This window comes from Charadrius vociferus, unplaced genomic scaffold (genome assembly GCF_000708025.1).
Source record: "Charadrius vociferus isolate BGI_N301 unplaced genomic scaffold, ASM70802v2 scaffold325, whole genome shotgun sequence".
Classification (NCBI taxonomy): domain Eukaryota; kingdom Metazoa; phylum Chordata; class Aves; order Charadriiformes; family Charadriidae; genus Charadrius; species Charadrius vociferus.
Genome location: NW_009648526.1, coordinates 3,281,335 through 3,308,615, shown reverse-complemented (window position 1 = coordinate 3,308,615; position 27,281 = coordinate 3,281,335). Strand labels below are relative to the sequence as shown.

The following is a 27,281-nucleotide window of genomic DNA, read 5'->3' as shown; positions in this document are numbered from 1 at the left end:
TACACATTAATTCAGCACCAAACCAATTAACTACCTACGCATGCTGTTTTGTAACAATATCTCATCTATTTTCAGTTAATGAAGCAACATGATTAAGATCATATGTGTTGAATTAACAGGTCAGTGCATTGTCTCACTACAGTTTAACCTAGAAGATGACTTGATCTGAAAGCCATATGAAAAGAACAAAAATTTACCCTTCCTGTCCCCAAGTTTCCAGTTTTGAATGTGATCAGCCCGATGTTTTGTGGAAAGAGGTCAGTTTTGACCTTGTGTTCTATATAGATTTTCTGCTTTGAAATATGAATTTCTACTTGAGGCTTACAGGTTTTATAAAATGGTCCAAACAATCATTTGCATAAAAACTACACAACAAAATGACGGAGAAAATTCTTCACTTCTTACTCCATGTTGGTCAGTTCGTATTTATCATACACATCATTTTCTTCTCCTGGCTGAGTATCTGAGTGATGAATTTCAATAAAAACAATATAGGTCATTGCTCCAAGTACACCTCCCAGCATAGGTGCAACTATAGGGACCCACCACCAATTATTTCCAGCCCTGTAAGACAAAAAAAAAGTGACCAAGAATTATCGTTGTTTGTCACTCTAGTGAACACCCTACCTTTTGTTTGGCAATGAACAAATACAGTGGTGTGATGCTCACTGTACTGTAGACCTTTCTATTTTTGTCTCGCATGTCTGTAAATGGATGACACCCCTGTCTGTCCTGCTCGTATTGTGACTGAAAAGCTAAGTAATGACCACCAGGCAGGTTGGTCTACGTGCTGTACTTGCACTTTAGAAAATAAGGCCTCTTTACTGCGTGTCTGGTTTGGGGGCAGGGGATAATTTCTCCCTTGTGGAAAATGGGTTTCATTGACTTACAATGAAGTTACCCGGGACATATTTATTGCACAGCAATCTTGACTGATGCTGTTGCCAGATGCTCATGAATAGGTTTCCAGGAGTGATTAATGCAAATATATGTTGCAAAAATGGGTTATCTCATCTGCATGGAGACTTGCAGGTTGAGGCCTGCAATAGTATATACGGTGTTCCTCTTGACAAGTATAATAGATTATACTTGCTTTTGAGTATATTTGCCTTAAGGAATGTACTAAAACACAGTGGCTGTAAAGTGGATTATACTTGACTAGAGTGGTCAAGATTCAAATTTCATGATGTAATATCTTTGTGTTTGAAATGTGGGGTCTTTCAGTAACACGTAAATAAGTGTTTAGAGGTTTTGTTCACCTAAAACTTAATCTTTCTTATGATTGCTGTGTTCAGCAAGAAAGTCTGGCATATTGGCTCCACTGAAATATTTACATTTACTTTGCACAATTACTAGGATTTAATTTTAAATGTGTAGATTTATGAACATTTTTAAAGAAACAAGTCCACCATTAAAAGGTATAAAACAATAAATAACAAACTTTATGCAGGATGTAGAATTGCTTTCCCTTTCCTGGACATCCACATTTAGGCAGTGAATTACTGAGTACTGGTTTCAGAGCACAGACTTTCTTAACTGTACTACTGGCGCATGAAGGTGTTTTGATTCGATAACGTGCTGTATTAATTGAATAAGGGAGTCTGCAGAGAAAACCCAGCCACCTCAATTTCATGCATATTGAAAATGGAGAAGTAACATTTTTTCTCCCAGAATTACAAAGGGACAAATTCATCTGAGAGGAACTTTACAGGAAGCTGCCAGGGGAATTTTTAAACTGTAAGGATAATTATTCAGCACTCAGTTGTATAAATTTATGCAGAAGTGAACTTGCAGTTAAGTCACAACACGAGAATAGAACAGGGCTAATCTCACGCTGCCCTATTGATGATGATCTTACTCCTCGTTCAGAAATGCCTTGGTTGTGTATGTTTTGCCTTTGGAATTATTTAGGTTTTGCCCTGAGGATATAAAATAACTCCTGATAGTGTTCTATTGAACAGTTTATAGAACTGCTTGATGTTGAATCGTGAGTGTCTGTTGAGCCCCTGAATTTCTGGAACAAGTACAGACTAAGGTTTTATTGAATTAATCAGCAACAACAAAATCTATACCAAGTACTTGCATGTATTCCTCTGCGTGTGCCTGTGTGTGTATGTGAGCCTGCAAGGAAGGTGTTTCTTGGCAGGTTTCTCTCTTGGCTTGTTCCATGAACTGACATGTGCCTCGTTGGCTCCTGCATGACCTTCTCCAAACCATGGCCTGTATTTGCAGCAGCTGCTGTCAGCCATGCTTTAGACACCCTCTGCTAAGATGATGGGTGTAGAGTCTTTACGGAGGGGGATGCCAAAGCTGAAATGAGATCAGGACACAGCTGAGTTACGAGTTTCCATGACACTTAATCCTCCTTCATTGACAGAGGAGCAAGAACTCTTTGTGACAAGCCCAGATAGCTTCACTGAAGTAACCTTAGTTCCCTTATACGCTAGCTTACAGCTCTGCTGCCAAGTTAGCAGGAAAACAGCCAGTCATGCCCTTGTCATCATCAGGTGGTTTTGCTGTTGGGCAGAGCAGGAGGGAGCGGGCACAGGCCTGGCAGGGGCCGCTTTCGTCAAAGTTCCTAGGAAACTACAGTGTATAAGCCGCGTGGACTGGGAACTTTGGCCCATTTTAGACTCACAAATACATTTCTCACCTAGGCAGCTGCTGCAGGATGGTGAGATAATGCTGTTTGCTATAAGAAATGCTGGGATAATTCAGGCATTTGGCAGTGTGGAAGGTGTCTGGCTACTGTCCTTTGCTCGGGGAAGAATGCAGAATATTTCAGAGGCCGCTTTCCCATCCAGATGCCTGTGCAGCCAAGAGGTGCGTCTCATGACCCTTCCCAAAATGCAGTTTAGTTTAGTTTAGTCCGGGCGTCTTGTGCCCGGTGCCGCCGGCGGGGCGGGCGGCCACGAGGTGTCAGCGTTAGACCCAGCCGCGGCGAGGGTGCGAAAGGACCCGCAATAAACCGAGGGGGCAAGATTATGTGGCTAGCTTCGCGCGCTGCTGCGAAATACTGTTCTGTAGAGCTGTTTCTCAATTTCTCATTGCCTTTTGATGCTCTGTGCTTGTCCAATCCGGAGTCTGGTATTTGTACTCAAAGCTTTGGCTGTTTTCTCACTACACAAAACTTTTCTTAAGCTTATTAAAATATTAAGCACATGCTTAAGAAACACTCCTGGTTATCTCCGTGGTTTTGGGACAAATCACTGGAAACTTTGAGGTCTCTGAAGTCAGCAGTTCTCTCTAATGATGGGGACAGTTGCCACCTCTGACACCTACTCCCAACAGGCTGAGGAGCAATTTGCAGGAGCAGGCCACAGAGCTGGCTACCCCTGTTGTGTGCAAAATGGTGCTTTTTATAGGGTGCTGGACAGACACACTCGCACACGCACACCCCCACACCCCTTTCCAGCTGCAGTGGGTCAGAAGAGCTTGTAATGGGAGCCTTTAACCAAAACAAATACAGTTGCATTGGCTTGGGAAACAACACCATGCTGAGAATCTGATAAAGCCAGAATTTACTGGACCTGCAAGCACAAAGAAGGGTAGAGGGGATTTTCTCCCTGGGAACCGATTATCTCGGTGTGTAGAGCATTTCCTTGGAGGCAGGGTGTAGAGACTTTCACCCTTCTCTAGCTGATCTGTTCCAAAGCAAGGCTTTCCTGGCGGTGCTTGGCAGCACCCAAACGCGCGCTGACCTGGACAGGGAGCAACTTGATTGCCCTGTGAGATGCTTCCATCCTCACTCCAATGAATGCTCAGTGTCTCTTCAGGGTTTCCTATTGCTTGGTTTGTACAGCACTCCCCTTGTGACACTGTGGAGGTTTCATGCTTAGGTCCCAGTTCCTGGCCATGCCTTTTACTAGAGACCTTAAGCTCCTGCCTCAAGGTTGTGAATTCCAGTTAAGCTGAGACATCCAAGGTTTAGCTGTTGCTGCATCACTTAAGTCTCTCACACATGTATAAAGCCAGCAGAGCATCAGGTGGTTCAGGATCCCAGCTATAATCATTCAGACTTCTCCTGTGGTCTGTAACTGATACAAAGCTTCCAGCTACCTAAGAAAGCTCAAGTTCTTCCCAAGTCCCTCCTGGATCTGTGCTGTAAATTGATGAGAATATATTCCTGTTGCATCATTCCCTTGAACTTGGTTATAGCTGTAGCCTTCTAACCAAAGGCAGGGAAGACGACTTCTTTCTCAACTTATACATCCCTGAGACTCCTGTGAGTTTATTCTGGCAATGACCAGAGATCTCGTATCTCCTTTTTTTATGTTCTCATTTTAAAATTTCTTAGTATGGTCTTTGCAGTGGGGGTGCCTCTCCTCTCTGTGTATAAATCCTACAACTAAATTAGGGAAGAGCCCATATTGGTACAGATGCAGAGTTTTCTTGCAATTTCTTAAATGTAAATATAAGACCTTACTTTTGGAGATGAGGGGAGTTCACAGGTATTCTGTGACTAGACCACAGTACCACTAGGCTTCCAAACTTTTTCTGCAATGTAATAGCCAAGTTCATAATATATTACAGATTGTAGCACATGACACTATCATTAACACCATAGTCGACAACTACTTATAATTAAATAGGCATGAGAGAGGACAACCCTAGGTGTGGGATGTCACTCTGTGTGCTGCTGTTTTAAAGAATCAGTCTAATGGTACAGTGGTAAGGGCTACTGGGAAGGAAAAGTTTGGAGGTGACTGGGCTGGAGAGCTGACCTCCTGCTGGTGGCTTGCCAGAGCTGTGTTACGTCTGAGCTTTGGATCTGCCTATGGTGTGACTGTGTGCCTCTTTCTTCTATGCCAGGCCTAGCGTTTTTGTACAAGAAAAGCTTTGCTATTGCTCTCCTCTACTAAGGCACGTGATTTGTGTAGATGGAAGTCACACTAAATAAATACAGTTTATTTGTATTTGGTGAAGTAGCTAAATGAAATCTTTATTAACCAGAGCTCTCTAGTGGTCTTCTGGGGATTGCTACTTGTAAATAACTGGAAAAACAAACTATACAAAAATAAACCAAAAGATCTGCCTCCTGATGACAGATTACTCTTACTTGGATATCCCAGAGTACCTCTTACACTGGATATGTGTAAGCTGTGGATTTGATGTGCAACTAATTAGCTGTGCATTTGGCCAGCCAAGAGCACGTGTGTGTGTGCACACGCATGCCCAGGGATTTGAGAGTGTGCTCTGAAATGTAGGAAAATTAAGGGAGCTTTTTTTTCATTCACTCCTTTGCTCCCAGGCAGGAAGTCAGACTTTTAGATTGTTGTATATTTCTGCAATAACTCAGTAGTAATAATAGGCTAAATCAATCTGATATGTCCGTGTTTTTTACAGCACCTAATAAATATTCCCACCTAGCTCTTTCACGATTTCTTTTTTTTTTCCTGAAAGCTGCAGGACAAGAGAAGAAAGCATTCTTATATTTTCAGTGACCTCTAAGAATCTCTAATATTTTGGGAAGGTTCTGCTTGAAACAATGATTGATATTAGAGATAATGCATGTTTGATTTGGCCTAGAAGCAGGAAATCCTTTATAAAGCCCAGTTTCTAGAGGATGTCTGGCTTAAAGTACATGAATAGCTTCTTCTGGTATGCAAAGAATTACCTATATGTATATAAAGTATGACTTGGTACCATGTTGAATCAGGATCTTACTTTCCTGGGAAGCAATTTTAGCCAAGACCATTTTACTGCATATCCAGGCATACTTACGTGAATACTTCCATCCCCCATCCTGCGACGGCTGTGAAGAGCCTTGGGCCCAGATCCCTGGCCGGGTTCATGGCACAACCACTGTTCATTCCCAAGGAGCAAGTAAGAACAATTATAAGAAGTCCTACTGCAATTGGCTCCAGGCCCTTTGGTACGCTGTTATTTCTGGTGTCAAAAATAGCAAATATAGCCAGAAGAAGAACAGCTGTTGACATCACCTGGCCAATGCAAAGAAAAGAATATTGAGTAAGTATGTGCAGATTCCTTCCACTAATGAAAAAAGGGGCCATGACAGCTCTGTGGATTGTGGTGGCTTAGAGCCGGTATTCAGATTTATCCCACTATACAGAGTAGCAAAATTTGGAACCCAGTGCCTCGCTACTTCACAGTAATGAGAAGTTTTGATACCTGCGATGTAAGAAAAAGACAAGAAATGTTCTGAGGATATTGTTGCAAATCTGCAACAACCTGGTGTGGAAAGAACAGAGGATTTAAAAAGCATCTCCTGTGTGTGGTCTGATGCTTTGTTCCCACACTTTTTCCTAGCAATTCGATAGTTCCATTTACTTGATTTTTGGCAGTTCTGCTGTGTCAATATAATTGGTTACATTGATATAAGAGTGGTTTATGTGACTGTAGCTTACGCTGATGAATTAGACTAAAAATGCACCTTTTCATCCAGGTATTGAATAACAGGAGGGAAAAAAAATGTGAAGACTACAAAGTCAAACCTGAGCAGCCAAAAAATTAAGAATTACCTACATTAAGGTTTCATGTGTAACTGTGATGTGAACTCTGTATTGCATATGCTAACTGAGCTGATGAAGGAAATTTTCTTGGAATTACTTTGATAGAAGAGCTGCTCTGCTTAAATCAAAGGCTTTGTGCATGTCGATTTTGCTAATAATTAACTTAGGGGGAAAAACAGACAAAAGTTTCAGTGATGTCAAAACATTCAGTTTCTATACTGATTTAAAGAAGTTTAAGTTTGAGGGGTTTAAAAACTATTTTTATTTCATCTGGTTTTAATTTTAAAGTATCCATGGGCAAAAAGATCTTATGGAAAAGTCTGTTGACTGATCCAAAGAATTGTCTGTCTTACAAAATTTCAAAACAATGTTTGGACTTTTTGAAGCCAGATTTCACAATCTTCAAGTCCTTTACGTCAGGAATTCCTGTGCTGCAGCAATCCTAGTTTTTCATAGCTTACTTACGTAGTATATATATTTCACATATGCCTGAAGAAGACAGGTAAATTGATTAGAAGTAGATAGAAGATATGAAACTTCATTTTTTCACTGTTGGATAAGTGGGATTAGAGGATACAGATTGGAAATGAAGTGGAGATTTTTTCAGATTCAGTCATATGAAAAATAACAAATATTACAAATCTATTTGCAAAGAGAAGTTGGAGTTTATGGTAGTAGAAAACTCGGTTGTTCAAGGTGTGTTAATCTGGCTGCTTAAGCCTTACTTAAGGAATAACAACTCCACAAAACAGGCTGGATTTTGATGTAAATGGACATAGGTCTGCTGAAATTTATGGAGAAACACTGATTTATGCTGGGGAAAACCTCTTATATATATTGCATTAAAGACTTTTAGAGTGCAACAATTAATATGATGTATGTGGAAAGAACAACTTGAAATTATCTTGCTTGTAAAATAAGGTTACAATGGTACCCCCACAAACAGCATTGCGTTCTCATTGTTATTTTACACAGGGATGTATGACCAAAACAGCGAGGTTCATCATACTGGTTAGAGATCTCTGTATTCTTTTACTGTTTAGTTTTACAGTTTTCAGTATATTTAGTTGTAGAATCAAGACAGCAAGTGCACTTACCTGATCTGCAAATCCATTTATGAGGGACAGATACGGAGCTGGATATGTTGCAAAGATATGTGCCGTTGCGTTAGGTCCTGTAACTTCGAGTGTTCCATTACTATACTCCATAAAAGCATCTATAGAAAACAGCCATTATCCATTTGCACTTCTCCATAAACACTAGGTTTTCTAGGACTAGAATGTATGTGATAGGTCTGTGCACTTCACATTCTCAACTGAAACGGATCTTTTTTTCTGGGAGCATAGTTAATGGGTTTGAGGTGATGTACTAATTATACCCTCCTGTCTCATCTCTCCTCCTGGGCCTTGAAGTACTTGTTTTACCTATTGCAGCTTTGAAAATGGGGCTGTTTTTTTCCCCTGCTCATTGCTCCAAACTCAGTCCCAGGGAGCATTTTCTGATTCTGAACACAGTTGTATTATTCTGTAAGAGGTGCTATGTTTGGCATAATGCCCTGAAAAATGCATAGCATCCTGATTGTACTGCTGTGGATTCCCAGCCACCAGGAATTACTGCTACTCCATTTGACAGTTGTGCAATGACTGCTTCTGGGAATAAACTCTCCCAAGAGACTTCCTCTTTTAAAGAATTTGGAATTTTTCACTCTGCTTGGGCTTTCCACCCAACTGCTATGCTAGTCATCCAAGATGTGAAGGGAGAAGCTAGACGCAAAACTTCAGTTCTTAGTATATTTAAGTTAGTGTATTTTTAAATCTATTGTAAAGATTTATGTATATTGTAAGTACATGTATATTTATGTTAGTATATTTAAAGCGTATTTTAAACAGTACAATATGACTTCTGTGTCAGATTAATTTGCTGCCTTGAGAAGCCCTGAATGATAGAAATAGGAAGTCACTAAGATGAAACACTCAAAAATCTGCATAGGAAGACACTAAGGTGAAACACTCAAAAATCTGCATAGACAGACACGAATAACCATGCCCGTATTTCACTAGTGGATCCAGTGATGAAGTGATAGCTATGAGTAAAGAAACAGGTCTCTGACTCCTGTGAAAGTCACAGTGAGGATGGTTAGGTGCTTCTGAAGCTAGCAGACAAATCTATTTCTTCTTGCCCCTGTTTTTAATAACTTTCTTAAGGCCACAATGTGGATGTAGAGAATATTTAGTTGTTGACTTTGGTCAGGCTCTCAATTGCAGTGTCCCATTATTTTGTTGCATTTAGCTCTTAGGAAAAAAAAAACCAGTAAGGAAACAAAAATTTCTCAGCTGTGAATTACTTTGTACACCTTTAGAAAGGCCTCATATTTAGCAGCCTAACGTGTATATTCCCTCACTCTTTCACGGGTGTTGCTGAAAACAATAGCACCTAGCTCAGATATGTGTTTATGGGGAAGATGGAGATATTGAGCTCCTATGTCTGTTTTTCTACCGGTGAGTTTTCAGTGGACCTCAATGAGTACAGGACACTCCTGCAAGTTGCAGGAAGGAAAAAAGTACAGAAGAGGTTTGGGAATTAATAAGAATGAAAGGAGGGCAAAATACTTGAGCAGAGATAGGGATATGAGAAAATCCCGCACTCCTGAGTAACAGGAAGAAGTCTCTAACTCTAGCCCTAAGTTCCCTATCTTGGCTCCCTATTCTACTGCTGCCCTTTGGCAGCGTACAGCAAATCCAGCCCTAACCCCATGTGCATGTTGATGTACTGCTGCATTCCGGCCACAGCCCTAATCCTGGCTGTCTGGTTTGAGGAGGACTTTGACTCAGGTGGAAATCCTGTTCTGGAATACCACAGTTTCCAAATTCTAACACAAACCTTAAAACAAACAATCAACTCTCCCCCCTCTCTTTCCTGCCCCAAAACCCAAAAAACCAAACCCCACCAACCTCCAAAACAGTAGCCACAGTTCCTAAAGATTTTTTTCTGCTTGTGATTACTGCTGGTACTGAGCACCTAGCTGATATACAATAGGTATTTCCATTGTCATTTTTTCTGTTGCACCTAGACCCAGCACTGTCTGCAGACATAGTAGCTGTATGACAGAGGCTTTGGAGGGCTGGGACAGTAGGAGCAGAGTTTTGGAGTAGGCAATTGAAGCAACTGATCCAACTGAGTGGATTCATCAAGTCGGAAAGTCTGTTACTAAATTTTTTTCCCTTTGTGGCACACTGTAAAAGAAACATGCCTGAAGGATAGGAGTAATCTTTTTTTTTTTTTTTCTTTTTTCCATTCTAATATATGACCCCTTTATCATTCTACCTGGAGTTCATTGCCTTGGAGAGCTACCTCTCTAGGGTGGTCTGAAGTTTAGTCAGGAGGGACTTGATCTCATATCCTGTAACCTCAATGAACGATGTTGGTGATACTTGCCTACAGGCAGTTGGATCAGGTCTTTAATGTTTCTAATTTGCTTGGAAGATGAATAGCCCTATATCCTGGCTATTAAGTAATTTAAAATCCTTACTGAGAAATACATGATCTCAGAGTATCTGATTTCCCATGAATAATTTTTCTAAATTTCAGAACATTTCCTGGAGTATTAGTGTTTCAGAGAAGTTGTAGGATAACTGGAATGTTTAAGCCTTTTTTTTTTTTTTCCTTCAAATTCTTTATGCTTCTTCCTTTCCTCTTTATGGCTTTAGCTTCAGTCCTGTCATTAGCCCTGTGTGAAGAGAGTCCTCTGCCTGCTTGGCATTCATTGAAAGATTGAGGCCTTAGAGACTGCCTGACCTCTAGTTTGTCCTGTGAGTGTGTCTAAGGTGTACTCACCATAATAAATCCCAAAGACAGCCGCTGCTCCAACAAATGCTCCTAGGAGTTGTGCTAATATGTAAATTGGCAATTTGGTCCATTTTAATCTTCCAGTCACGCACATGGCTAACGAAACGGCTGGGTTTATGTGACCACCTGAAAAATAAATCACAAAATAAGTCATATGGATGACACAGATACATGAGAGAAGGTGAAGGATTTGTAAAACTGTGAGTGCTTCTGAGCATGAGACTAGTACATCCTTTTCTAGATGTTATTTTGCAATTAACTGCTGTCTGTAATTAAACTGAAACAACTTGGATGAAATTAGAAGGGGGTAGGGGAAAAAAGCCAGTATCCACCAAGATCCAGCTTCCCTCTTGATGTTTGCAGACTGTGCTATTTATCAGACTGCTGTCCCACAGTATGCAATCATCTATAGATAACTTTTCTAGAAAAAGCCTAAACTTGCCCTATAGGTTGTGATGGAAGGGTCCATTATTCTGCACATATTCTCTCTCTCCTCAAGGCTTTGACTTTTTATTTTTTAGGGAGATTGGGGCAGCAGAACATTCATTCAGTTTAGCAAGCATGTATTAAGATTAAGGACTATTACTGGCTTGATCATATATCTTGAGGCAGATATGGAGTACTCTGGATTTCAGTCATGCTTATGTCACTGTCTTCAGCCTGGGGTTACTTAGGAACTCAGTTTTTAGGAACAGAAAATAAAATAATGTTAGGGCTGTCCGGCTTCAAGCTGACTGTGGGTGAGCTATGCCCGCATGGGATCTGGGGACAGCAGCGTGTAGCACTTCACCACACGTTTTCATCAAGTTCTTACACCCTCCAGAAAGGTCCACGATAAGGAAACTGATAAAGTAGCTGTGCTGAAACAGAGTTGTGTTTCCTGGGGAATTTCCTTCCTTTGTATTTAGGAGTAGCTACACCTAAACTCACACATGGAAAAGATTTCAGCAACATTGAGTTCTTTATGACAACTTTAGTTTGTAAAATATATTTATTATTATGTCACATGCTAATCACTTCCCTCAACATCTTTTATCAACATGGAAAAAAGTGTTGAATACTTTTGGAAAACTTTGATTTTTACAAATATGTGGTTGATACTTAAGAAATGCAAATTGCCAAATAAATAAACAGGTGAAACAGTACTCCACAGTAAAAGTGCAGTAAAACCCAAGTCTTGCAAGGACATAGCAGATTCATTGCTTACCTTCCAGGTAAAGTCTCATTTCAGCCCATGTGGTTATCAGAAAAAATGGCCTTTGTCTTAATAAAATAACTAAAAGAGCGTGACCTTTGTCTGTCAAAGGCTAGCCATGGAGAAAGGGCCTCTATGTACAGTTTCTGTGTTTGCTTGCACTTCAGGTCAGTGAGTCATTATCTTATGAAGTCCAGGCACCTTTGATACATAATGAACTGACAAACACAGATAACAAGCTGGATAAAACCTTCTTTGTATCATTTCCAAAACTCTGACCTAGTAGCACCAGTCTTGAATCAATTTTGAATTCCTCACTGTGTTTCAAATTCTTCAGCACAGAGCAAATAGATGTATGGCACCTTATTTAAGAGCCCTTCATGTGAATGTTGATAAATTGTTGTCTTGTCTTTTGTTCTTTACTCTGGCTGGAATGAATCATTTTCCTTTCAACACTTGGTATTGTTCCCCACCTGTATATAATAGAGTGATTATGATGGCAGGACAAGTCATAATAATATTAGAGATGTCTGATTAACATTAAATCTGGAAAGGAAAAGTCTAGTTGAAGGCTCTCACGCTGGCATAGGGGAGTTAAAAAATTCTTGGTTCCTGCGCCAGTGGTAGTTTCCTAGTTAAAAAATAAAAAAAAAAAAAAAGGGTCTGCTTTGGAAAGGGTGTTCCTCGTTCTTTTGTACTTGCAGTGATGACAATCATGAGTTTATTTGAAATGTTAAGTTGGAAAAAATGGTGGGAAGTTACCTAGACATTGAGGAAAATGAGATGGAGGAAAAGAAAAGAGGGGAATTTTCCTAGATAAGAGCTGAAATTCACCAAGTGTGATGACTACGTATTTTATGTTACCATGAATTCAGAATTTCATAAAGAACTGATGCAAAATATTTTAGCAGTACTTCAACGTGAGACTTCATGGCCAAAGAGTCACAGAATTCACTAACAAATTCTCTACAGGAACTGATATTCTAAAGCATCCGCTAGTAATCAGATGTTGGATAGTCATAGCCTGCTGAAATATCTGTTCCTATTCTTTCACAAAGAAAATGCACTGCATGCAGAATCTTTTGTCATGGGAAAAACACAGGAAGCACAATACTGCAACATCTGCAACTGCTCTGCCCGGCTGGGATTGAACTCTTAATCTTCTGTATAATAGAGATGAATATCCCTTAAAGATGCAAATATAGGACAGGTTAGTGCCTTTAGAGATTTTTTTTTTTTTTCATGATATTGCATTAGAGGAGTTTACCAGCCTACAGGTAAACCGAGAGCTGTAGATTAAAGTTGTTCAGATAATAGGAATGTACTGCTGAATTAACTTTGCGTGGTACTAGGGGACCATTCTGCTCTGTTTCAATGACAGTAACAAGAGTGCCTGTTTTGCAGTACCTTGAGCATTTTCTAATGTGAACTTAGAAACTTCCTCATGCATGGTGTCTCTGTAAAAGAATTTGTAAAAGAGAAGAGAAATGGCCCCAGTAATCTCTGCTACAGCGACTATTTATAATGGCCTAGTTTTACCTAGAGGTATCTGTCCAGATCGACTTTACCATTTCTGTGAATGGTAAGAAATTCCTCTATGAGAACTGGAGTACAGGGGCACCATTTGCTTAAAGAGGGCAATATAAACTCCACATGCAACATGGAGTATTGTGCATTATAATACAGAACACTGCATATTATTACAACCCATCATTTTCTATTTTAACGGAATTTAAATGTTAAAAAGTGATTATGTTAATGTTCCTGATATTAATTTGGCCAAACTCAATAGTGGAAATAGGAGAAAAAGCACCATCCAACATGGCACATGAAGACACTGACTAGTTAGCCCAGCTACAGACAAAAGAGAGATTCCTGACCAATATATAGTAAGGAAATGTTACAGCAGAAACAAAGGGCCAATGGTACATTGACACTGTATCAGAATGTATCTCTATACTGAATCTTTTTGCTGTTTCTGCTTTCTGTGATCTTCTGCGAATAAGGAAACAGACAGAAGCAGACTTGCTACTGCCTGTCATAGGACATGGAGAGATGGATTGGACTCTGTAAGGTGAACCCTGCTCGTTAAACCCATTAGGGGGTCATTCTGCCTTCTACCTACTTGGCAACCATTGTAGCTGGTGACTGCTGCATTCTGAAAGCTTTTCATGGTTATTTCCTTAAACACAGTGCCTATGCTGTCCAGGATCATCTCTATTGACGGAATCTTCCAAAGCAAGAGCAAACAGATTTCTGGTTTGCACAGACCACTTTCCATAAAGGCCAGAAGTCTGCCATGGTTTGCACACAGTAGTTCAGATCAGAGTTTGGTGGAAGAATTTGTCAAATGCAAAGAATAGAAGGAACCGAACAAAAGCTTTACTAGTGAAACTCTGATGCAGACTCTGCTGTAATGGTGCTTGTTATTGCTAGATACATAATTGTTTACATCATGAAATTGAAGCAATTTGATAAAGTAGCCTTAAACTTGTGGCAATAAATGCTGTATAAGAAAAAAAAAAAAAGTCACTTACCAGAAACCCCCCCAGACACATACACTGCTATGGTGACTGCCATTGCAAATCCAACTGATACTGTCATGGGCCCACCATGGGCTCCTCGGCTAAGGACAGCCTGTCCCACACACCCACATCCAAGTGCCTGTATTTTAAGAGAGAAACATAAAACCATGAGCGTGTCTGTCAAATGTTATTGGTTAGCTTGGAATCCTGTTGCGTAGAGCAACAAAGATGATTGAGGGATTGGAGCATCTCCTTTATGAGGAAAGGCTGAGAGAGCTGGGACTCTTTAGCGGAGAAGAAAAGGCCGAGGGGAGACCTTATTATTGCTTATAAGTATCTAAAGGGTGGATTGAAGGAGAATGGAGCCAGACTCTTTTCAGTGGTTCCCAGTGACAGGATGAGGGGCAACAGGCACAAGCTGGAACATAGGAAGTTCCATTCAAACACAAGAAAAACTTCTTTACAGTTTGGGTGACAGAGCAGTGGCACAGGCTGCTCAGGGAGGTTGGGGAGTCCCCTTCTCTGGAGATTTTCAAGACCCGCCTGGATGCAGGCCTGAGTAATGTGCTCTGGGCAATCCTGCTAGCAGGGGAGTTGGACTAGATGATCTCTAGAAGTCCCTTCCAACTCTGACGATTCCGTGATTCTTGCTGCTGTCCAGGTATAGCTGAAAATGTTGTTAAATATTGAAGCAAGGCTAGAACTTGAGATTAGTGGCATGTGTGCCATTGTTGCCTTTGCGACAATGAACATTTGCTATTTTCCCCTGCCCTGGGATCAGGAAGCATGTTTGCAAATAAGGACCTCTCTCTCCCCAGCCACCAGATTTCAAGTACAATGATGTGATATGGATCAGAACTTGGAGACTAAACAAGATCTCACAAGGTCTACAACAAATCTCTGCATCTGAAATTGAAGAAGGAATTAATTCTGTGTGGTAAGTTTTCAGTTCCAGATTGTTGTTATAAGTAATGAAAAAATTACTATAAAAGTTATGAAAGATAGTTGAAAAGGCTTTTAATGTCTAATGCTGGGTATGTTGCAGGGTATGTTCTAGGGAACAGCAGAGGAGCCCTGTTTATGCTAAACAAGCAAGGTTTAGGTCCTATTAAAGTGGGTAGGAAATACTTTCAGAGGTACAAAAGGGCTTTAGTTTAAGGTAAACTAGCTGATCCATTTTTGCCAGAAATCAATTTGTGTCTGTGAAAAAAAATCTCCTTTTAAAATATATATGTCTCAGTGCTTTGCTGAATAAGGACATAACACTCTACGGAAGATATGAAATAATATCTATAGTCTGAAATCTTTTGCTTCTTTGCAAGCATAAGTGATCTGAATCATACCATTTCTGGGATGTGACTAGATTTATCTTGAGCAACCTTAATTACTTTGATGTTAAATTGGATAAATAATATATATATTTCTCCTTTGATGGTACGTGGGAATCTGATTTTATTTTTTTTTTCCTTCCTATAAAATCATTCCATCTCAGCCAATGCGGTTGCTTTGGTTAATCTCCTTGCTTTGCTTTAGTGTTCTGCCATTACTGTGTGTCACCAATGACTGTATTGCAAATATTTTTCCTAGCTAAGCATATTTGAATACACAAAATTTGGTTATTTTATAAACATGTATTTTCAGTTGCAAGGCAGTTGCATTCAGAAACTTCAATGTAATGGGAAAATCTCTCCTGCCTTAGAAATAGACTGTACCAAAAGGATTTGGTGACTGAAGTTTAACAAGCAAGTCCTGACAGAATAGATGCAATTTAAACAGGCCAAATTATACTTTTGCTTCCATTATTTCCCCAAGGGTTTTAACTAACACCAAAATGTGACAGAAAAACTCAATAAAATTATGCTCTTAACCAACTTTGTGATGCAGATGGAGTTCCTGTTGTAAGAGTGCCCCGAGCCTGTGTCATATACCCAGGTGTGGTTCTTGCCTTGAGGTTATAATCATGCAAGCAAACAAAACACTGTCTGGTGCCAAAGGGTTACAGCTGTCAGGTTAGGTAAGGGTAGGGTGGTGTTAGATAGCAGTAGTTTATTGGACTGTATAATTGAAAGTTACGAGACGTATTCCAAGCTGCAGTCGTCTGCTGTGCAATGCATGACATGCGCTTAAGTTAGGCATTCCCTCATTGCTATTAGTATCACATACCTAGCAGTTCAAATGGTAAGCACAAACGCACATACAGATATAAACCCAAAACAAAATACATTTCCATTGTTTGCAGCTGAAATGACATGGTTTTTTTTAAAACCTTCATATGAGACAATTCTACTCATCAAATATTTATGAGTTTAATATCGTAAGAATGGGTATGATGGAATTTATAAAGTTTGAGATTAGGGCACAAGTCTAGAGGCAGTGGAATCGGCATGCTCTAGCCTTCATTTTCCAGACTTCTCAAAGAGAGCATTCCAGAAATCGCACCAAGCAAGCTTCGGTGAAAGATACGGCTCAGATATGGAGCAAGCTCAGTAGGCTGGTCTGGGGCCCTGTGAACACTGGGGTGCACTTTGCACTCAGGCAAGCGGTTAGCATGCACTTGCGTTCTGAAATGGCATAGACAAAGTTTTGCAGACTCAAAGAAAAGGGCATTCTTTTGAAAACATTACTTCTTTCTGTAAGGAGGACAAAAAAAGAACAGGGGTTGGGGAGATTGGTATAGAAAAGGGTAAGGGACAGTAACCACATCTGTGTATATTAACTACAAATTCACAAGAAGACGGAAGGAAATAACAGAGGGAGGCTGTGGCCTCCCTTCCCTGATTACCAGAACTGAGAAGAATCATACAGAAACAGCTGAGTAGTCCTCTTGCATAATAGCTTCTGCTCTGCACGTCATAGGGAAATATGCAACCCCAGATGCTCCGTTTTTGTGCTAACCAGCCTCAGAAAACTGAATCTACAAACAGGAAGGCATAGAAGCCAGCTTGAACACAGCTGCACTGGGTTCTTGCTCAGCGGATTTGGTAAATGACTGCCTGCTCATGTACGATGAATGAACACTGCTGCAGGCACAGTCAGTGTGTGCCCATTCTGGGATGGGGAAGCTGGGAACTGAACCTGCAAATCTGAACCATGTCATGGTAATATTTTGTCTATCTGCTGTCATTTTAAGAAGGAGAGAAAATATTTTCTCATACCTACTCTAGCTATGGTAACATATCTGGAAACTGTCACCTAATCATGTAATTACACGACTAGCAATTTAATACCCTGTGAATCTTTGCTTGGCTCAGTTAAGTCCAACTAGCTCATCAAGTTGTAACCAAATATTCTAAGTTTCTAGGCCAAGCTCAGCCATCAGCTGCACCCACACAAACTCATTGATTGATGCACAGAGAGCTGATGGGAGTTTAATTTATGGTAGAATATAGCCAGATCTCTTTATCTTACTTTACGTTACCAGGTTTTCATCTTAACAGTTGTCTATAGCCTGATCTGCTTAAATTTACTGGAGTAGCTTCAGTACTGACTTTTTGTTCACAAAGTAACTAGATTAGTGTCACAAATAACATGTTTGGCTGTGGAATAGATGTCTGCACATTCTCTGCCAAAGACCTTGCTTCATAGACATTAGATCCTTCTCTTTGTCTTGGGTGAGAAGGCTAATGTTAGGAAAGGAAAACGACTGGCCTCCAATGAGCATAATGTCCTGTTACTCCCTTGAAGGTTGCAGAACTTTATCTCTATCCCAGTCATCAGAGAGGCTAAAGATCATTTTGCCTCCATCTGTGCTGTTTTGGGGGATTTTTCCAAATGCTTGTAACAGCATTTTTCAACGTAAATAGGATTTCCTGCAAGATCTGAATCCAGAATTTTAGGGAATCTATTTTTCTACATGGCCTATAAAGCTTTGGAGATCTTAAAGCAGAATGCTTATATAAAAAAGCCCCTTTTTATCAAACGATCTAGTGGTAGTATGCATTCATAGTCATACGCTTTTACTGTAACATTAAAGAAGCAGCCAAATGTCCAGCTTTTTAGCAGCGTGGGGACAACGATGTGTGTTTTGTTGTATCTTGTACATCACCAGCTGCCAAGCTGTCGTGAGTTACACACCCACAGGGGGTACCACAGATGTCCCTGCGGGCAGAGGTACAGCCTTGGTGTCCGCACAACTGGTGATACTCTACGTAAATACAAGAATTCAGTGTGCTACAAGGAACACAGAGTCAGCAGTCACAAAAGCCCCGTATTTTAATTATTAGCTGTACACTTTCAATCAGGGAATGCTAGAAAAATATTTCAGAATTTGTATTTTAGTCAGTTTCCAGGACAGAACTGTACTTAAAAAACCACAGCTAATTATGAAGAATCTCCAAGGATGCCTCCGCCAATTCACAATTTTCTGTAAGGATGCCTTTGTTCAGGGATGGCAGCAGCCCTGCCCCTTTCCCACACCACACTCCCACCTATGTTCTCCTACTGTTCCCAGACAGGCATTTCCTGCTGGCCTGCAATGTGTCTGCTCCCCTTTTCCAGACTGGATGGACCTGCAGTACTGCTCAGGATTCTGCCGCACGCGCCTGTCTGTTCCTGCGCAGTGCGGTGAAGGGGACAGGCTCTGCAGGGCACTGCAGCATGTTAGGCTCAAGCTGTGTGCTTGCGGTGAGTGTCCTCCTGCTATCCTAAAGGTACTGTTCTGAGTCTGAGGAAGCAGAGCGATGTTGCTTGGACACTCAAGGACATGAGAGCAAGCCCTGGTATGTCACTTCTTAGGGAAACCTCCATGACTTCTCCAAGCAGCCAGACTTAGCACTGCATATTTAGGCCCTTAAAAGCAGCGATATGGGTGCAAAGAGTCAGGGAGTCCTTTGGGGTTGGGAGACGTGGTTGCATTTGCCCTTTGCTGCAGGTAGGGATCTCTTTGATCAGAATTGCCCATGAAAACGTTAGAGGGTTGTTTGTGGCTTACAGCAGTCTTGTACAGTTCCTCCCGACCCTCATTAATGTTTCCATGTACAGTTAGTTTACGTGTTGCTTATAAAAGTAGTAAATAAACTTTTCAGATAGGAGGCTGATTACTAAATTAATGGTGTCCTTCTAAAGGTCTTTAATTTGGAGGATATTTTAGAACTTGCTTTCATTTCCAATCTCTCTATTTACAAAGCAAGTCTGTGTAAGAATTTATCTTTTGCATTTCATAATAAGGTGCTTAATAATGGATTAGAAACTCTTTCCATACAGAGTGATGTTTTTGCTGTTTGTGTGTTATGTATAGTTTTAATTCAGACTGTGGGGTCCTAAACATTCTTTCAATAGGGATGGTAACGCTAGCAACAACAATAATAGAGAAATGTTAGATCTACTAAAAATCAGGGCATTAGCAAGTTGCAGGAAACCCCTATTCTTCCAGGAAGGAGCAATCTGCATCTAATTTTATGTTTAATTTTTACTATGTTTTGTTAAATCAGATAGTACTTACAGTTTTTAAGGTGAGATAAAAATACAGCTTACCAGTCAAGTCATTTTTAAATACTTTAAAAGCACATGGCTCTTATTTTATCATTAATTAAGTATTTTGGTGGGGGTGGGGAGGATTTCTGTACATTACGATTTAATCAAACTTGGAGTAATGAAAAATCGCTATATCCGTTCTCCTGATGATCTCCTGGGACACAACCAATATCCTCTTGGGTTCAAATGGATTTCCCTGTATTTTTTTCAGGCTTGCTATCTAATAAAATAAGGGTTTGAAAAAAAAAACAAAACAAAAAAACCCAAAAAACCAACAACCCAACCCTTATGATTTAGTTAATTAAATAGTATAGACTTAAAATTATTGCCATTTTGAAACCATTTTTTAATGACAGAAAGCATTACTACTTGGAGACATGAATGTAAATTTAATAAGGCTTTGGATGGATTGTGTATAAAAAGCTTTTAAAACATATAAAGATCTGGTTCAAATTGCTCCGTGGGAAAAAATACAGTGAAAATATTGAGGGACAGACTACGCTGTGTTATATAAACCGATGCTTTTAAATTTTTATTATTGCTTTTACACATGCAATAGGAGACAAATAAAAGCTTGAAATCACCTAGAGAGAATGCAAAGGTCTGCATTCTCTCATATTTTATTATGATTAATATCTCACTCTTCATCCTGAAATGCTAAAATGCTTTTCTTTCCTGAACTATATAAGGCAACTGGCTTGAGTCAGTTTCAGTGAAGATTATATTTATTTTCTTTCTAAGTTTTAGAAATTCAAAAGAGAAAGGAAATGAAACATTTCATATTCAGACACAAACTTTCAGGAGTGAAACATGGCCCCTTGCAAAGAGGCTAGGAAGAAAAGGTTGGGCAATCTTACCTAGTAGCTTCTTGAGGGGAAAAGGAGCCTATTCAGGTGCTGCTTCCTTCCCACGTTACTCTTTTATTCTTGAGCTGAGAAGTGCTTCTCTGCTTTGCTTCCTACACCAACTGAAAAGATTAAAATCTCTCTAAACTCTTAACTGTGATGGTGCTCGGGGCATTGTACCATTTAGAGAGAGCGCAGGAGCTGGCATTGCAGTTTCTGAGAAAGGAGGTTTTCTGTCCTCTTTCAGGAGTATAAGGGTACGCGTATCTTTTCTTTTACTCTTTCCTTTGGGTGCAGAAACAGGGTGGCTGGATCTTTGTTGTGCCCTCATGGTTTGGAGGTGCACAGTTATGACTAACCAAAGCCATAGTATGTTCTCTTCCTAAGCTGTTTTTTGTTGGAAAAAAATAGAAAAAAGCAGAATGCTTTTAATACTAAAGAAACCTTTGAGGAATGGGTTAGGGCAACTGAGTCGAGTTTGCCTTTAGATGAGACCATGGGTTGGAGAGCTCACTTGGAGAGCATTTGCTTTTAGCCAGAATGGTTTATTGAAGTGTTGAGATCACAAAGATATAAACTCACCGTATTGCACGAAGTGCATTTATTATCTTTTATGCTGTTCTCCAGCTGTTTATGACAGTTTTAAAAAGTTATTACTTTTATTACCTTTTTTCATTTGGCGAAACTTTTGAAAAACCAGCCTGTAAATCTGTGTCTGTAAAACATAAATTCAAGTTTTGCACTCACAGTTGAATGTCGGAAGGATGCAAGTTTTCTGAGAGCACCTACACTTCAGTCCTATAGATGCAAAATTTCTGGAAAAAAGTGCATCTACAGAAAAAGGTCTTGGAAAATTAAGTTCAACTTACTGGAACCTCTTGGTTAAACAATGAGAGCAGAGCTATTTGTTGGGGCTGATGTTGCAGAGATGAAGATAATTCTTTTCTAGAACTTTCATGCAACACAGAACATCTGAGTCACCTGGAAGTTTAAAATGTCATATACTGGAAAATGTAAGTTTGTATTGAAAACGAAAGATTTCCTGTGACTTTTCAGAATTATTTGCTGTAATAAACATTTAAGGGTAAAAGAACAGTTAGGTAACCTTCCTTTTGGTTCTTTCACACTGCTAACTATTCAGCTGACTTAAAGAGTAACTTCAGGGAAACAGAAGCATTGTCTAGAAAAAAAAAAGTTAATTGATTCTGATAAAAGTAGATTATAGAAATAATACCAGTGTGCAAGAACACCTCCCTAACCTCAGCACAAGTAAAGGCCTTTGTTACCACTTTGACTTCTGTTTGCAATGCTGATTTAATACAGTTGCAACGAAGAGGAAGAGTTTGCACGTTTTCAACAGAATCATTAGCAAAATTTCATGCCATCAAATATATGCAGCTGGTACATTTGCAGAAACAGTAAGGACACTGAGTTGGTGATGACAGGGAGAGGAAGCATCTTATTCCCATAAAATGAGTGGGTCTGGCCTAGAAGGGCAGGATTAAGTTCTATGACACTGGATTCTTGAGTGATTTCTATTGTTTATTGGTTGTACTATAATATTGCTGCTAGAGACCCTCAGGTATGGATCGCTGTGACACGAGAGCTGCTTTTCAGAGTGCAAACATTGCTAAGGCCCATAGTATTTGTAGCATTATATAATATTTAAAAAGCTGTAGAGCTGACGTATCAAAATACCAGTTAGAAATGTTTTAATAACCCTTTCTATCTAGCTTTGACAAACTTAAGTTCACTGTCTAAGAGCTAATTATACAACATTCTGTACTCCAGGAAAACCATTGCTGATCGCAAACAAGGTAGCTGTTAGAAGCCGCTGCTATTTAATTTTCTACTGTAAAGAAAACTTGCTGTAAGCAATTTCATTCTATCCAAAGAAAGAGTCTGCCTTCCACAAAAATTTAGAACATGGAATTTATATTTGTTTAAAATTTCTATGTAGTAATTTGTATTAAATACTAAACACTTATTTAAGGAGTAAATGATCAAAGCTGCATTTGCTTTCCAGTAATAACATCATGTAACGAGGATTCTAATGCATGTTTGGAATAAGGAATATATATTACTGTACAGTATTGTAATTAACATGCACTGAAATATAGGGCCACGAGAAGAAAGATATGGAAAAAAATGTTTAAAATTTAATCTTCTGGACTGAGCAAATCCATGGAATGTCATACTTAAAGATTTTTCAGGCAAGACTAAACTCTGCAACAAAGCAGGAGTGATAACTTACACAATGAATTGGTAAGCATATGAAAAGGCAAAAAGATTTTGATGTGCGAAAGATCAATAGCCTTCCTTCTCATTAATTGGACTGTTTGCAGCATGGGGTGTCTGCATTCAATTCATGCTCGTACACCGCATCCTCTACGTGCACACAAACATTTGCTTCAGTGGGCGTTTTGCAAGAGGCTCCCCACCTCCAGTTGGAGCCTAAGCTTTGGGATAGGAATATATATCCTACCCACTTGTCTTTATATGCTAAATTGAAGGCTGTACTCTGTTTCAGCAAGGAAGTGTACGCTGCTCTGGACTCAGGAGATACTGGCTCCTGTGCAGCTCCTTTCTGGGAAGCTGTTTAGTAAGACACTCTTGAGAGTGAAATTGAAACACAAACTACATTAGGTGATCGGTAGCCGGTAAAGCAAGCCACATGGCCCATTTGGCTTCTCTTTTTGGAACTGTTCCAATTTAGATATACTTAATGGCGTAAGCCAGAGTAAATCCCATCTTGTCTGAGAGCAATGCAGCCAAGTTCTAAAGGGGAAATATGAAGAGAGGCATGATTAAAAGCAGAGAGGCAGTTGGATAGGTGAGTTCCTGACAGACTCACTGAAAAGTCACATAAACCATCTATCTGATGCATCGTGGCTTCTTGACTCTTGTGCTGGCACCCAGATGTTGTCCCCCAGAGTAGCCTGCGGGAGCCCCAAGAGGAGATGTACTGAACAAGGAAAACAAAAAACCTCTCCATAGAGCTCTTTCTCAAGGGAGGCCTCAGAGGCAGCCCCGGCTACAGAAGGCTGAGGCTGTGTCAGAGGCTGGGAAATGTGTGTGCACTGGCCTCTCAGCCATCGTGGTACAAACGGACGGGTGTCCTGCCACCTCAGCGACCTGTTGCATGGGTGTAGGCTGGAGGGACCAGTCCCACAAGTTGGTTCCAAACACTGTGTGAAACCCACATCACTCAGTACCCATTTCCTAGGAAACAGTTGTATCCTTTTCAAAGGTTCATTGCAAACTTTGTGGGTAGATTGTGTTTTTTGTGACTATTTATTCTAAATTACAAATGGCACAGTTAAACTTTGCAGGCTGGGGGGTTACCATGTGACAGCACCAAAGTAAATGCAAGAAATGGGCAGGAGTTTACAAATAGTCTGCAAATGTAAGTACCCAGCATAATGCATGCTCCTCATTGCCTGTCCTGCAAATGTAACTTAGTTACTTCAAAACTGCATCACTCCACTTGTTTTATAGAAATCACATAAGGGGTGAAGTGCAACATTTTCTCAGCTTGATGGAACTTCATATAGTGAATACGATATAGGTCAAGACAGTAACCAAAAGCTCAGCGTAACCACAACCACATGCGATTTGCATTTGGTTGTGGACTGCACATTTGGGGTTTTCTGCCCCACTTCTTGTTCCAGAGAACAAGAGAAGCTGTACTATGCCTTGGGGATAATTCAAGGCTTGATACTGAAAGAAATACTGGTTGCCTCAGCAGAATAGGTCTAAGAGTAAAATAGCCTAATGACCAGCAGGATAACTCAGACAGGCGGTAACGGCAGCTGCTCTGTATGCCATTGGATCTGCCTATACAGCAGGGCACTTCCAGGCTCCTAGAGTTTAATGTTTCTCACTGAACCTTCAAAGGTTGAAATCAGGTGCTTTGACATGCAGGGAGAGAGTCTGACACAGGCTACGCCTGTATTGTCGAGTCATGGAGGGCAAGCAGCTGGTTCAGAGAACCTGACCATGGACATCTCAGGAGGGATTACTTAGGAGTATTGCCAGTCTGATCCACAGCACTGAGCATTCATTGATGGTCTGCACATTTGCTGTGATTCTGGAGCTCACCTTCCACTTTAGTTTCATCTGAAAAGAATTCAGTTTACGTGCTCTGAGACCGCGCTGCAAGGCAAACCACAGCATATTAAGTAGGGACGACCAAGAGATGTTATCCAAACTGTACACTCAGTGACTTTCTCAAGGCTTGTTGTCTCAAATCTGTTCACCATTGCAGGCAGAGCCCTCCTCACCCCCAGGTGAAGGCTTGGGTTTTGTCTGATGAGTGATTTCATTTTCTAGATGTCCTGAAATTAATCTTACAGTTTGTACATTTTCCAATTTGGAAAATAATGTTGCAAGGCTTGAGACTTATTAAAGATGGTAGTGTAAGCTCTTAATAATATGTGGTCTGTGATGTTGTTCTCCATTTAAAAAAAAAAAAAAAAAAAGGTGATTTAGGGGGACAGAATTTCACCTGGCTAATGTCGGTGCAGGTTTAGGTACAGCCAGTTAGCATTGACTTCCAGACAGAGCCTATGGGTAACAGAAGGGTTGGTCCCTGTCTTTCTCCCTGGTACAAGTGCTCCCCACAGGCTGTAAAACCCATCCCAGTGACATGAAATGGCTTTCAGCAAAGAACTGAATCAACTGTGCTGTAGGCTGTGACCTCTTGTCTCACTTTCACTTTCTAACAGGATTAAGACATAGTAATGCGATGGTGGAAGAAAGCTATCACTTCTTTTGCATACATGGTGTCTGCTTTTCAAGGATTTCTGCCCTATGACTTACCAGGGTGCCCCTTTAATTAGCTCCAGTTTAAGTTAAGGGTTTAATATTTATCTGTTCTTAAAGAGAAACTACTTACTTAGCTGACTGAGCCTAAAAGCTATAGCAATAAACAACAGCAGAAAAGTCAGTTTCTTCACAACAAATGCTTTGTACTGCCACTAACTTGCGCAGTTTAAACACAAGTTGAGGTATCCAAGCACTGAGAAAGCTTTGGTTTAATCCATGCGAGGCTCTTCTCTGCTTTAGTCAAGGTTGAAACAAGAAAGGGTAAAATAGAATTGAGAAACTCAGATTAACAACGACAATTTTATAGCTTCATTTTCTACTGTATTCATATGGTAAATATACCAGAAAATGGGCTCTGGGTTTGCATTTCCTTCTAGTCTCGTGTAGCAGGACATTAAATAATAGCATTTGTGGTCTAATCTGCACTTTAATATGTTTTCTTCACTTGCTTAATTGTATTAATGGGAAGAGGAGGATGATCTTGTGGCGAGGACAGAGTACTGGAAGTCAGGTGACCTGGGTTACATTCAGAGCTCTGCCACAGGCTTCCTGTGCAGTCTGCTGTAATCAGGTTTGCTAATATATAAAATGAAGATAATGACATTTCCCCTCCTTACCAGGGTGTTGTGACACTTAATTCATTAATGTTTGTAAAGTGCTTTGTGCTCCTTGCTTCGAAATATGCTCCTTACTGTAATAATGTCTTATGGATGGTATTAAATTTGAGAATAATGTTACTTTAGTGCCTGTGCACTTCAGTTGGCTGAAGTGTAGTAAAGACCATTATTTTTATATATTTTATGAGCTACTGGAATTTTTAGATGACTTACTTGAAATTTAGCTGATATAGTTACAGTTAGAAAATATACTACGTCAGTACTATGCCTGCTCCTTATCTTTTTCTGTCCTTTCACTATGATGAAATATTCAGCAATAAGCAAGACTTGCTTGTTCGGACTAAAAGGAGGAAGAAAGAGTTTGGCATAAATACTGTAGCTGCTTGACTTCCAGCTCTGCTACTGAGCCTGCTCTCTACCCCGGTAAATCACCAAACAGCTCTGTGTCTCAGTGCAACATGCACAGAAAAATTGAGAAAGAAATTAAGTAAAAAAAAAAAATAAATAAAAATCTGGGGATATGAAGATGGGGAGTTTTGGTATTTACCTAAAATTGTAGCAGCACTACAGGACCAAGCAACTGTGTAATTCATGTAGTACAGTTAAAAACAAAACAAAAAATAGTTAACTTACAAAATCTTGGAAGGTTCAGCAATGCAAATGCCAGTAAATTCACAACAAATCACACAGCTAAATTTCTATATTGCACAGGAAAAGAACTCAGCTAAAATTCTCCTATTGTGCAATACAGTATGTTTGTTAAAGCAAATGGAAGTTGTGCATAGAAGTGAAAGTAGAATAAACTGCTGAAGTCTTTTTAAAAACAAGAGCAAGAGTATTATTAACATTCATTGAGCGTATCTGGATTTTTCAGAATGTGGCAGTTCACTGAAATTCTGCTCCTGTATGAAATCAAATGCTTATCAGACAATTGTAATATATAAAGCTATCTGTTTTTAATAGCCAGTGATAACTACATCAGGTGAAGAAAGGAATTACAAACTTACCATAAATAGAAGCAATTCATTCAAGGCTGTACAATGTTTGTCAGGCAGTAACCACGCCGCTGGTACAGTACAAGAAAAAGTATACGTGTCCCCTTACAAACACTGTCCAACATTAGATTAGTAGGAAGAAAGGAAAGCAGCTGACACTTACTATCAATATAAAAGTTCCCAGGAATTCTGAGAGGGCTTCTTTAACCAAGCTGTTCTTCAAGGCAAATTTCTCCTTTAAACTCCTTTTGCTTTTCCGGCTCATTTTGGCTTCCTCTATTGCTCTGGTGCCCTAGTTACAAATACACGCAAAATTTGTTCTGGATTCGTCCCTGCTTCAGCTGAACTTTGACACTTTTACTTATACATTGAAATATGAGATTTCATCTTGTACAGCCAGTGAAATCATCTGACTGCAGGCATTGACAGAACCAATTCAACATGCCCTAACAATTCATCATGAGTTTTCAATCCTGCGCCTTCTCT

General features: G+C 39.9%; 1 protein-coding gene across 2 annotated transcripts; it reads right to left on the bottom strand.

The window, feature by feature from the left end:
* Nucleotides 1-198: 198 nt before the first annotated feature.
* Nucleotides 199-27,281, bottom strand: AQP9 (aquaporin 9). 2 transcript variants are annotated; one of them, XM_009885744.1, is made up of 7 exons: nucleotides 26,959-27,281; nucleotides 26,808-26,866; nucleotides 14,052-14,178; nucleotides 10,308-10,445; nucleotides 7,571-7,689; nucleotides 5,725-5,942; nucleotides 199-564 (listed from the first exon to the last, which is right to left on the bottom strand). In XM_009885744.1, exons 2-7 carry the CDS (start codon nucleotides 26,808-26,810, stop codon nucleotides 402-404), a joined length of 768 nt encoding a protein of 255 aa, XP_009884046.1. In that variant the 5' UTR covers nucleotides 26,811-26,866; nucleotides 26,959-27,281; the 3' UTR covers nucleotides 199-401. The 2 variants fall into 2 exon arrangements, with proteins under 2 accessions (XP_009884046.1, XP_009884045.1); XM_009885743.1 differs by lacking the exon at nucleotides 26,808-26,866 and having other exon boundaries at nucleotides 293-564; nucleotides 26,959-27,083.

Excerpts from the sequence above, each read along its gene's own strand:
- AQP9 (XM_009885743.1), bottom strand. The coding sequence starts at position 27,060 with ATGAGCCGGAAAAGCAAAAGGAGTTTAAAGGAGAAATTTGCCTTGAAG. Across the intron at positions 10,446-14,051 it reads TGTGTCTGGGGGGGTTTCTG|GTGGTCACATAAACCCAGCC; the intron begins GTAAGTGACTTT and ends TTTATTTTTCAG. Across the intron at positions 565-5,724 it reads TGGGGGATGGAAGTATTCAC|GGCTGGAAATAATTGGTGGT; the intron begins GTAAGTATGCCT and ends TTTGTCTTACAG.